Here is an 11,637-nt window from a genome sequence, read left to right as displayed (position 1 = left end):
TTCCCCCGAAAACTAGTTACAGCCTTGTGATTTGCTTTGGCCAATGAAATGGGAACAGAAGTAAAAGGTGTCCCTTCTGGCAAGCCATTCTTCACACTCTCTACCCTTGCTGAGGTGAATCCCAAAGGGTAGTGTTGAGTTGGCAACATTAAAAGATATTGAAGTCTCAAGAAATAACAAGTGTGACAGGTATATGGAGAAAGGGAGCGCTGGTCTACTGTTGGTGGGAATGTAAACTGGTGTAGCCATTATAGAAAACTATGTGGAGGTTCCTCTAAAAAAAAAATTAGAACTAGAACTACCATATAATCCAGCAATTCCATTTCTGGGTATTTATCCAAAGGAAATGAAAACACTAACTTGGAAAGATACCTGCACCCCCATGTTTATTGTGTCATTATTGACGATAGCCAAAGTAGGGAAGCAACATTAAGTATTTATAGGTGGGTGGATGGATAAAGAAAGCGTGGTGCATACATACACAATGGAATGTTATTCAGTCATATAAAAGGAAATCCTGCCATTTGTGACAACACAGATGGACCTTGAGGGTATTATGTGAAATAAGTAAGACAGAGAAAGACAAATACCATATGATCTCATTTATAGGTGGAGTCTAAAAAAAAAAAAAAACCTGCGCTCATAGGTATGGAGAAGAAATATGTTATTCTCTGAGAAAAAGATAACATTCTACATCAAGTATACCTCAGATTAAAAGGGTGGTCTAACATAGGAACAGAAAGGTAAACCAAAGGAAGAAAATAAGAATTCAAATGCCACCACAGGGATTGAACCCTGTTATATGCTAAAATGTATCCTACAGTTCTCTATGGAAAAAGTAAATCATTCAATAAATTCTGTTAGAAAAAAACAATAATACAACACTCACCCAGGCTGAGTGAAGGACAGAGCTGCCTGACATGGATGAAAAGAAACCTTTGTTGTATAAGCCACCAGATTCTGGGGATGTATGTTACGGCACCATAACCTGGCTTATCCTGATGACAGACAAGGTTGTCAACCCAGTGAGAAAACCAAAGGCCAAGAATAAAAAGATATAATTAAAAAGCTAAAAAAAATTTAAAAAGCACAACAAACTGTAGCCTTTACTTGAGAAATGTCTTATGACTTTGATGGAAAAATCAATAGAGAAATGATGAAATATTAAGACACTTCTCCCTTGCAGTTTTCATTTACAATTCATCTAAAAAGAATAAGTAGAAAAACAGACGAGACATTTTTGTGTCCCATTCAGAATCTGCTTGATTGTGAAAACCTAAACTGTAAATAGTGTCCGTGAGAATGGGGCATTGGTGCCAAAGCTTCTGATCCAAAATGGAGGAGTCTTGCGTGGGGGATTAAAGCAAAAAAAAAAAAAAATAACATGCATATAACATCAGTTTCCATCGTGGTGAGGAAGATGGATTGTATCTCGCCAAGATGAGATGATTTGACTCCTTAATCCATCTCAATGCTCAGCATTTCCCCAAAAGCTCCCATGATGCGCAAGGTGAGGCAGATGCATGTTTTTCTCCATCAACACCATTGTCCTCTCTTATCATGTGGGACTGCCCCAACCAGCTAGAATCTACTGACCCTCCAGGGAAGCTGGAGAACAAAGCAGCTGAGCGCTGACTCAGTCTACACCCCACTTCTGCAGCCCAGGGACAGTGGGAAGTGGCACTTGCCACGTCAGGTGGCAGTCATCTCACCCACACCCACGGTCAAGGCTTTCAGAGTTCCCAGAAAAATGCCATCAGCTTAAATCCAAAACAACTTCAAAATACACTTGAAGTGGGTCTTACTTTTTTTACCCTTAAAAAAAGAGGCACTCTGGAAATCTAGCTTCATTTTGTAGTTAATTACAGAAAATGTGTGTTTATGTACTCACAAAAGAGGATGCCGCCTGCTTCTCCTGCGCACAGCACCTTAATGCCCAGCTAATGCTCTGCAGATTCACACCAACAGTCGCAGAACAAAACGCATTAACTCTGACCAGCTGGGCCGACCTGGTGCTGTTGCTACGGCTGCCACTGCTTTGTTTAAATCGTAGCTTGCTGTTTAGCGTGCGAGGCTTACCATCAGTAAGAATGATGCCAGCCACCAAGAAATGACAATACTTGAACACAAAGTTTATTGAAGCATAAAACACATTAAAAATTATTTGGTTGATTTGTAAAAGAGAAGGGGTTAGGTTGGAGGGGACAGGACAGGGCAGTAGGATTTCCCAGGGCTGCACATAGGTACCCAGTGGCCAGGCCGCCGTGGCAAGGCTGAAGGACACGGAGGGTGGGGCAAGGAACACATCGTAACAGAAGGGAGCGACACAGGCACGTCACAGACCAGACACTTCCCAACACTGGAAAGATTCCTTAGGGGGAGTCGCTGTTTCTCAATAGCTTTCCATTGGCTCTCCCTGTGAAAACTTGGAGCCAGAGCCAGCAATGGTTTGACAGATTTCTCTAATCAGATTTCTCTAACCAGGATTTTTCCCTTTATGGCTTTTTCACATGAATCAAAATTTTCTAGGGACAGCTGTTGGGAATTTTTAGGCAAGATATATACTTTCCACAAGTGGCTTTTAGAAGCCCTGTTGCATCCTTCGAAAGAGGAGCTTGGAATTTCACTCATTTCTGGGTCTCTGACTGAGGCGGGTGGTATCACTGGGAGATGGATGCTGGACGCTTTCCAGTAGGTTTTGACTTAAGGGCACACAACTTTAATGCTACAGGGAGTAGAAGAGAGTAAATTACAGTACTTTGTATAGCAACCTTGAGTTAATTATGAGGTCGTGCCTGATTTATAGACAAAATGCCATAATGAAATCTGGGCCATGATGAGCAGTAGTGTCCCGACTTGAAGTTCAATGGAAGAGTTGGAGGCTGTGGACAGAGAGGAGCACGTAAGTCCTATGGAAAAAATACCTGTTTGATAGAGATCAGACATCTTAACTGAGTTCAGGAAACATCATTGTCAAGAACCCACTTTAGGGCCTCCCTGGTGGCGCAGTGGTTGAGTGCTGGGTTGCGAAGTTGCCCGCAGCCTCTGCAGCGCCGGTTCGATCCCCGGCTGCTCCCCGGCCACCGGAGGAGGGTCCCACATGGCACGCAGACCTCTCCTGCCACCCGCTGCTCCCCTCAGCAGTGTACTTCGGTCCTTCTGCCTGTTCTGTTCCCCGCTCTGGCTCTGGTGAATTCTCTCACCCTCCCACGCTTCTGACTGTACCCAATGCTTGTATAAATAAATAAATAAATCTTTAAAAAAAAAAGAACCCACTTTATCCAAATGGCCCCAGCTTAGGCAGCAAAGAAGCAGCATTAACCTCACATGTAGAGTCTTGCCTGCAGAGGGAACAGGGGAACCACCTGCTAAGGAAAGCTTATCTGTTGGGAGCAACAGCTAATGCAGACTTGGTGGCCAGATTTAAGGCCAATATTTGGTCTTTAAATGGTTGGATAATTGATTTTTTTAAATCATCTTTGTATTTAGATAAAAGAGCAGCAACTCAAAGGTTTCAAAAAACCAAAATGGCGCTAGAAGTCCTTGGGCGTTTTCCCCATCTTCTTAACTTCTGGAATTTTCATAGCTAAGTTGCTGCCCACATGGGATTCACATGAGTTTCTCCTTCTCAGGGCAAAGAACTTCATGGGTTCCCCCACCCCAGCTGCCTTCCCTAAAGGTGGGGGGGTTTCTACCTCTGCAGCTCTTGCCGTCTCCCTGCAGGGTCCCCGTTACACAGCTGCAGAGGGGCCCGTCCACCCGGCTCGTGCAAATCTGCTCACACCCTCCATTGTCTTCACACCAGTCCAGCCCTGAAAAAGAGCAGTTGGTCAAGTCAACTGCAAACAGTTAACTTTTCAAATGCTACCCAAGGGCTCAGCTTTAAAGAGAGGAGAGGAGGAAGAAAATACCAACTTTGCATTAGTCAATCAAAAGACTTCCTTACAGGGCCTCCCTGGTGGTGCAAGGGGTTAAGATGCAATCTATGAAGCTGTCTGCAGCCACTGCAGCACAAGTTCGATCCCCTGGCCAGCCAGGGAGCAACCCACATGGCACAGCAGACCTCTCCTGACTCGCCCGCTTCTCCCCTCAGCAGTGTACTTTGGTCAATCTTCTGTTCTGTTCCCCACTCCATCTCTGATGAATCCTCTCACCACCCCCCCACACCTCTGGCCTGTACCCCAGCTCTTGTATGCATAAATAAATAAATCTTAAAAAAAAAACCTTACAGAATCAGGCAGTGTTCTCAACAGCCTCCTCATTCTCCAGATTAACATCATCGGGGAAACACACCCCAGCATGAGCCCAAGCCTCCCGTCGTCTTAATAATTTATAGTGTGATTTAGGGAACATACGTACTTTTTCTCCTAATAGGTCCCACTGAAATGATCTGTTCTTTAGGTTCTTTGGTATAATCTGTGGCAATCCTTGAATTCTGAGGGCAATTCTGAAAGACAGAACACCAGGGGGAAAATTTCACACAATTAAGCTGATGACTTATTATTCACCGTGTTTCCACCTCCGAAAGAGGCAGTGGCTCCGGCCTCGAGCCCTATCACTGTTCAGATTAATTAGAACCAATGCGGTCTTGATCATCGAGCCCACTGGGACTCTGGGCTTTTTGTTAAAAAAATTAAATACATTCCCCTTACTACAATTAGACTCAAAGAAGCTCCCTTTCTAGAGTTGAGGTGTGTCATATTGCCTCGGGCAATGATGAGTCAGGCACTCTCTATAAGCAGCTCTGACCGTAAGCCACAGGTCACATCTATAATCATGGGGGAAGGATAAAGCTGGAATGTGAAGCGTTAGGGACCAGGTATCAGTGCAATAAAATTTTAGGGACACGCCATATGGGGTGGAGATGTCAGGCTGGTGTGGAGGACATGGCTGGGTTGTCACCTCACGTCATGAGCTTCTGCACAGCCTCGAGCCCTGGTGAATATCTGAATGAGCTACAGGGTAATCCCCACCTGAGGAAGCCATAGATAAAGTGTATCCTGAGCCCAGGAGTTTGTAACTGTAGTGTTTGGAGCTTGGTCCCATCGGTCACTTCAGATGCAAGTGACCTGAATCTGGTGCAGTGATCCTTGAGCAGGACTCATGGTGTCCCCATGGGGGGATATTTGGCAATATCAGGAGAAATTTTGGATGTTACAACTAGGTCAGGGGATGCTATTCGCATTGAGTGAGTAGAGAGAGGTGGCCAGGGATGCCGTCAACCAGCCTACAATGCACAGGCAAGTGGCCCCAACACAGTGATTTGGCCCAAACCATTAAAAGTGGCGAGCTTGGAGAAGCCCTGCTCCAGGGTGACCCCCATGCCAGATGGACATTCCAGAGAGAAGGGAGTGGACACCATTCCCCCATGTCCTCTTATTGTCCCACCAAAGATGACTGCTGCTCCCAAGCATCTGAGGATGATTCCAGTTCAGCCGCTTCTAAGTGCTGTAGTCTAAGGGGCCACACTGACCCAGGCATTTGTGCCCCCAAGTCAGAAAACAGGGGCCATGAGAAATGAGGCCAAACATTTGCTTTGCTCACTTACTATTTTACATGAGTACTTTTCTGAATCGCAGAGCGACACCGCGCAATGAAGGTGAACTTCATCGTAATCCCCAATGAACTTGAAGACGGTGACATGAAAGCGGCAGGTTAGGGAGACACCATTCTCCTCAATGCCAATGGTGTTATCTTTCATGTTCTGACACCTATTCAGGAAAAAAAAAATGGAATCTTTGCTTCCCACTTTCATATTTTATATAAAACCATCATAAACAGGAGAGAAGCCTTTGCATTTGAAAGTGACCTGCAGACTCCATGAGTTTCTCATTTATTCCCACTCCCTTTGATTTTCATAGTTTGTTCTGAAAGCATCAAATAGCACCTTGAACTAGTATCCAGGCTGCAACTAAAAACTGAATGACCGTAGGGACCACACTCCATCTCCCCACGCTGCAGTTGCTCATTCCGCCCCCACAGAATGCTGTGTTTTACTGATATCAATTTGACAAACACAAGATTAGTCCTTACCGCTTCTGTACTTTCTTCAGTTAATTATCAATTTGGGGGAGGGCCCCTGATTCAAACCTCCTGGGAAATCTTCCCACATATTAAAATGGGTGGGAGCTGGAGGAGAAGGAAGCGGTCAGGAAGAGCTGCAGAGCTGTTTTGATGCAGGTGACAGGTGTTCTCACAACCTCCCCACCACTCCTGGTGTCAGGCCAGGAGGCAAAGACAGCAAAGGTGACGCCATGGCCCCCACGCAGGCACAGGTAACTTGCTGCCTCTTCTAACAGTTCCCCAAATGGATCACAGTCTCTCAGGCCCCAGGGTCTTTTCATATCACGTCTCCCCCACATGGAAGTCTCCCTACTCTTCATTCTAGGCATAACCCCTGTTCTCTGCCTTTATAAATATTCCCCAGTCCTGCCCAGGCCAGGCAGCAACAGTGGATTTGCCAGCGGCACCCTACTGAGCACTCAGAGTATTCGGGACCCAATTTGTAATCCTCACTCCAACACACTTTGGGGCAAGTAGTACATATTTAAAAATCTTTGTTGGATAATGAATGAATGAGTTGTGCTGCCACGGCCAAGGTTGGCCTACAGGAGCCAAAAAGCTTTTTAAAATGATAAAGATATAATGGATGGCTTTTTTTCTTTTGTTTCCTATCCCTAGTCCACAGGATTAAATAGCTTAGTGATAAGGAAAATTAAAACTGAAGTTATCCTTCAGCATTCCCACACCTATTAAGTTTGGTAATTAGTCTTCAAGGCCTTCGTCTCTTAGATGCTCTGAAGCAGAAACTCACTTGCCATACTGTTCCTGGTCACTGTTATTCATGTGAATGATCTAAACTGGGGCGAGGATTCTAGAATGTTAGCAGAATTTTCACACAGACCTCCCCTCATAAGCACAGAGAGATGGGGTTTCAGTATCACAAAAACATGGAGCAGAAGGAGGGGTTCTGAGGAAGGAGGGACAGGCTGTCTGGATGCTGTTGGCATGAGCCAGGAAGTCAAGCTCTAGGGTTCTGTGTCCACTCTCTGTCCAAGAACATGGACAGAAGAGAGAAGTGACATGTGTGTCCCCAGACTCCTGAGTCATTATAGATGCTGGGGTCAACACACCCTTCACAGAACCCTGGAAGAATGAATGGATCTGCCAAATTCTGAAGTGACCCATTGTGCTGTTCTTTCATTAAGCATGGAGCATCCATTTCCCCATAAGTTCACTGCAAAAAAAGTCATAACCACATCCCCCCAAGAGAGGTCAAGAGAACTCATGAATCAAAATTCTCCCACATGATGAAATCACCCCCAATAATTGTTTAGCTTGAAGGCCTTTATTCGGACCCTGGGGAAGCTGAACATGCTCACTCTCCCCCACTATTTAACAGTCTATTAAATACTGCTTAAAAATGTTAAATGCTACAGTGGTCTTCAAAGGAGGCACACACCCTAAAACCTGGGTTCATATTTGTATAATGGCTGGGGTCTTAGCACTCCTACTTTAAGAAGGGGCTTTGAGGGATAGGGAAGGCACAAGAACAGGAAAACCGGGAAACATGCCCAAAATCTATACCTCCAAGACACCAAGCAGTAGCCAAGTCCTTCTGAGGAAGTGGAGAACCGATTCAGAAAGGCAAGTGCCTTATCAAGGTCATTGCTGGAAATCCCACAGTGCATCCCAACACCCAGGCCACTAGCCATGCTTGGCTAGTTAGGGTGACTCGTGTGTTGGTACCTGAAAGTAACCTTCCTCTGTCCCCTGCTGGGTGGGTGGGTGTGCTTGAGCTCTGTGCCTAACCTGTTTGAGGCTGTTTCATCTGCAAAATAGTGGTTATTTATTATTTGCCCAGAAGCACACCCCTTTTTTGGGGGGAGGAAGGGCATTCCCTGGGCACCATAGGCGTGGGTGCTGCCCCAGGCTAAAGAAGGGTTCAGGACACACTACCCCTACATCTGGCACCTTGGCATACTGAATAATTCAATTCTATATTTGTTGAATATTTTAATATTTAATTTTTCTGACCTTCCCTCACTCTTCTCCTCTGAAACAGGTCTCTCCCTCTGCCCAGAAGTAAGGGGCGCCCTTATCTTCAGAGTCAAATGGGCCCTGAAAAAGGACAAAGGGCTTGCGAGATACCCCACAACTTACTGCACTTATATCATCTTCTCCCCAGCTGTCCATTCCTCATCAAGCCTGACATAAAATTATTCAGATTTAACCTTTCTTTGGGTCTCCGTTTTCTTACAAAGTTTCCAGTGTTACCTAAAACTTACATTAAATAAACATGTAGTCTTGTCTCCTGTCTATCTTAGTGTGCTTAGTTTTCAGACCTTGCTAGGGACCTAGAGGGAGGAGGAAAACTGTCCTTCCTGCCACCAGGCAATTTAATGTTGCATCTCCTCCATATCAAGAGGAGGGGAGTGAGCCAAGGGGGCTCCTTTTCTGGGGTCCCCTGGACTGGGGACAGAAGGCACACGCACTCCCCAGAGACTGCGGTAAGAATGCAAGTCCAGGATTGCCAGCACCTAACAGTGTCAAGGAGAGAGACACAGAGATAGAGACAGAGAGGCAAGGGGTACAATGAGTACAGGGATTCTCATCAGCATCTGGCTTCCAGAATCCTCTTCTGTGATTTGGCTTTGTAACCATTAACTGTCTTCTTTTTTACACAAGCTAGTTTATTTGCTCTCTACCACTTATAATGGAAATAATTTTGATTAATGTTGTATTGGGTTGATGGAAATATTCCAAAATTAGTTTGTGGTGATGGCTGCACTCCTGTTTTTACTGAATTTGCTAAAAATCATTGTTTTACACTTAAAGCAAGTGTATTTTTATGGTAGATAAATTATGTGTGGAATAAAGCTACTTTAAAAAGAATTATTGTTGCTTAACATAACCAGTAAGCATTTTTTTAAAATAAAGATAATTATCATGATTGTTGTTTGGTCTAAAGTCTTCTTTTCTCACTCACTCAATATATTTTGATGCACAACCATCATGTTTCATGAAAATACTAGGTGCTGGGTATATAGCAGCAAGTAAGAAGAAACTCCTTGAGTTTACAGGCTGTTATTTGAATTCCTCTTTAATTTTGATAGATGTCCTATTCACCAAGCTTTAGTTATTCTCATTACATTCTTTCATTGGCAGATGATCTACATTTCTCTCAAATTAAAATTCCAAGTAGGCAGGACAGAATCCCCTCTTTGATCACACAGAGAATAAAGCATTTTGTGGCGAATGTCCCCTGGATCTGGGGATCTGTGCTAAGTGGCTATGTGATCTCCCTAAGTCTCATGCTTCTCCTCTATATATGAGTGTAATATCTACTTCGGTGGTCCTTGTGAGAATTAGCTAGCTCAGGGTTGCAAATGCTAGTCCTGCAGGTAGTCAACAAGTATCAGTTCCCCTTCCCTCCTTTAAAAAACTGATGCAGACAAACATTACATGGAAGGTTCAGAGACTGGCCTCTAAGAAAGGCTACCCACCCAGTGCAAACTGATCCAACCACTATGGAAAGCTGTGTGGACATTCCTCAACCTACTAAAGATAGAGCTTCCATATGATCCAGCAATTCCACTCCAAGGTATTTACCCAAAGGACACAGAAACATCAATTCCAAAGAGCACCTGCACCCCTATGTTTATAGCAACACTATTTACAATAGCTAAGCTTTGGAAACAACCCAAATGCCCAAAAATAGATGACTGGATCAAGAAGATGTGGTACATATATACCATGGAATATTACTCAGCATTCAAAAAAGATAAACACATGCGATTTGCAGCAAAATGGATGGAGCTGGAAGGGATCATGCTCAGTGAAATAAGCCAGAAAGAAAAAGAAAAATACCGGATGGTCTCACTCATAACAGGAATCTAGAAAACCTAAATATGGACCAGGAAAAAGAATAACTATAAGAAAGGAAAAAATCAAAATCAAGAAACAACTATGAACCAGAGACACTCTTGCTGGTGGGGAGTGGGGGGGGGAAGGAGGGATTGGGGTCAAAATCGGGGTTGCAATTGTATGGGGAATATAAAAATAATAAAAAAAGGCTACCCACCCTCCTTCAATGATGAAGTATCGCAGCTTGTCATTGCTGTCTCGGGAAGGGGTGGCATAGCATTTGTTCAGTGTAAGGATCAAATGTGTGGAGTCAGCTCCCACTACAAAGACTCCGACATACAGCACATCTCGGGTTGTCAACACCACTTCTCCCTGGCGGTAGGGATGCTTATAGGAGGCGTTTTTGTAGAGAGCCATCTTGGTGGTGAAGCTGCCCTCTTGGGTTGGAACTGTCAGGTTAATGACACTAAAAGGAAAACAATCATGAGTCTGGGATCCGAAATACTTACAACTTACTCAGTTACCTACCATTTCTGCAGCTGAAAATGCAGGGGGAAGGCAAAGCACATAGCAGTAAAGTCTATGGCTGCACTGTCTAACATGAGACCCACTAACTGCACGTGGCAATTTAAATTAGATTAAAAATTCAACTCCTCAGTCCTGCCCCCCAGTCACATTTCAAGTGCTCAGTGGCCACATAGAGCTACTTATTGGTTAGTGCAGATGTAGAACATTTCCATCACTGCAGAAAGTGCTATTGAACAGTGCGGATCCAAGGCATTTAGGTTCAGAAAATATGAATTTCTCCCCACACCCGCCTTGTGCTTCAAAAACAACAGCTAGCCATTTTGATTATGCTAACCTTAGCTGTCAAGGAAAAGACAAAGCCATGCAAGCAGCCCATGAGATTTTTACCTTAGCATAGGCTTCACGACAGAGTCTAAGGAGATCTTGATATCTAGCTCATATGCACAGGAAAATTCCACATTGATCGTCCGGTCCCTGGTGATGATGTTGCCAGTATTGTTGGCGCTTTCTATCCAGATTGTGTTTTTGTACATGATATGAGTGCCATTGGACTGCAGAGCAAAGGGGAGGTCAGAAATCATTAAATCTGGGAGGATGTGGCTTGCATTTCAAATCCACAGCCCTGAAAGTGGAGAAATGGCTTCATTCCATACATAACCCAGAGACCAGTATAAATCAGTATGGCTCTAACCTCAGCATTTACTAGGGGAGGAAAGTATTGCAATAGATGTCATCAACACACGTCAATCTGATGACCTTGAATGCCCACAGAGGGTGTTTTCACGTACCGCTGAATTCTATCTATAGCATTCCCCAGTTATTTGCAGGAACCCAAGCTGGGAATGGTGTGAAGTATTGGCATGACAGGGTAATATAACTCTCCTCTTGCAATTCTTACTTCAAAATCTCTCCTCCACCAATATTTGACCAGACATGCCCACAGAGACCAAAATGAACAAATACAAGTTTCACCTTCTTACTCCCTTCACCCCCTGATACAAGTGTTAATGAACAGTTATCAATACAAGGCAGACAGATGACAGGCAGGGCACAAAGAAGAGGAGTGAGATGCTTTGCTAGCCTACATGTTGGCTAATCTGACAATAAGTGTTGAGACCTTGTTGTATTTGTACAGTCAGCTATTAAACGGTGTCTTGGACACCTTTGGGTAAAGCCCTGAAATTGCTGAATCCAGCCTGTATTTATCTGCAAGGACAATAGAAGCACAAAAACGGTAACAAA

General features: G+C 44.2%; 1 protein-coding gene across 1 annotated transcript in view; it reads right to left on the bottom strand.

The window, feature by feature from the left end:
• Positions 1–2,111: 2,111 nt before the first annotated feature.
• The window catches only part of TECTA (tectorin alpha), a 71,683-nt gene continuing 62,157 nt past the window's right edge, over positions 2,112–11,637 (bottom strand). The window contains exons 19-24 of the mRNA XM_054693153.1: positions 10,783–10,946; positions 10,085–10,333; positions 5,549–5,711; positions 4,360–4,447; positions 3,696–3,812; positions 2,112–2,882 (exon numbers count right to left, since the gene is read on the bottom strand). Coding sequence (XP_054549128.1) covers positions 2,782–2,882; positions 3,696–3,812; positions 4,360–4,447; positions 5,549–5,711; positions 10,085–10,333; positions 10,783–10,946 — 882 coding nt within the window. The 3' untranslated portion in view covers positions 2,112–2,781. The remainder of the gene's footprint in view (positions 2,883–3,695; positions 3,813–4,359; positions 4,448–5,548; positions 5,712–10,084; positions 10,334–10,782; positions 10,947–11,637) is intronic.

This window comes from Talpa occidentalis, unplaced genomic scaffold (genome assembly GCF_014898055.3).
Source record: "Talpa occidentalis isolate TD23 unplaced genomic scaffold, MPIMG_talOcc4v2.1 talOcc4.12, whole genome shotgun sequence".
Classification (NCBI taxonomy): Eukaryota; Metazoa; Chordata; class Mammalia; order Eulipotyphla; family Talpidae; genus Talpa; species Talpa occidentalis.
The sequence above is the reverse complement of the archived record's forward strand: the minus strand, read 5'-3'. Positions and strand labels throughout refer to the sequence as shown.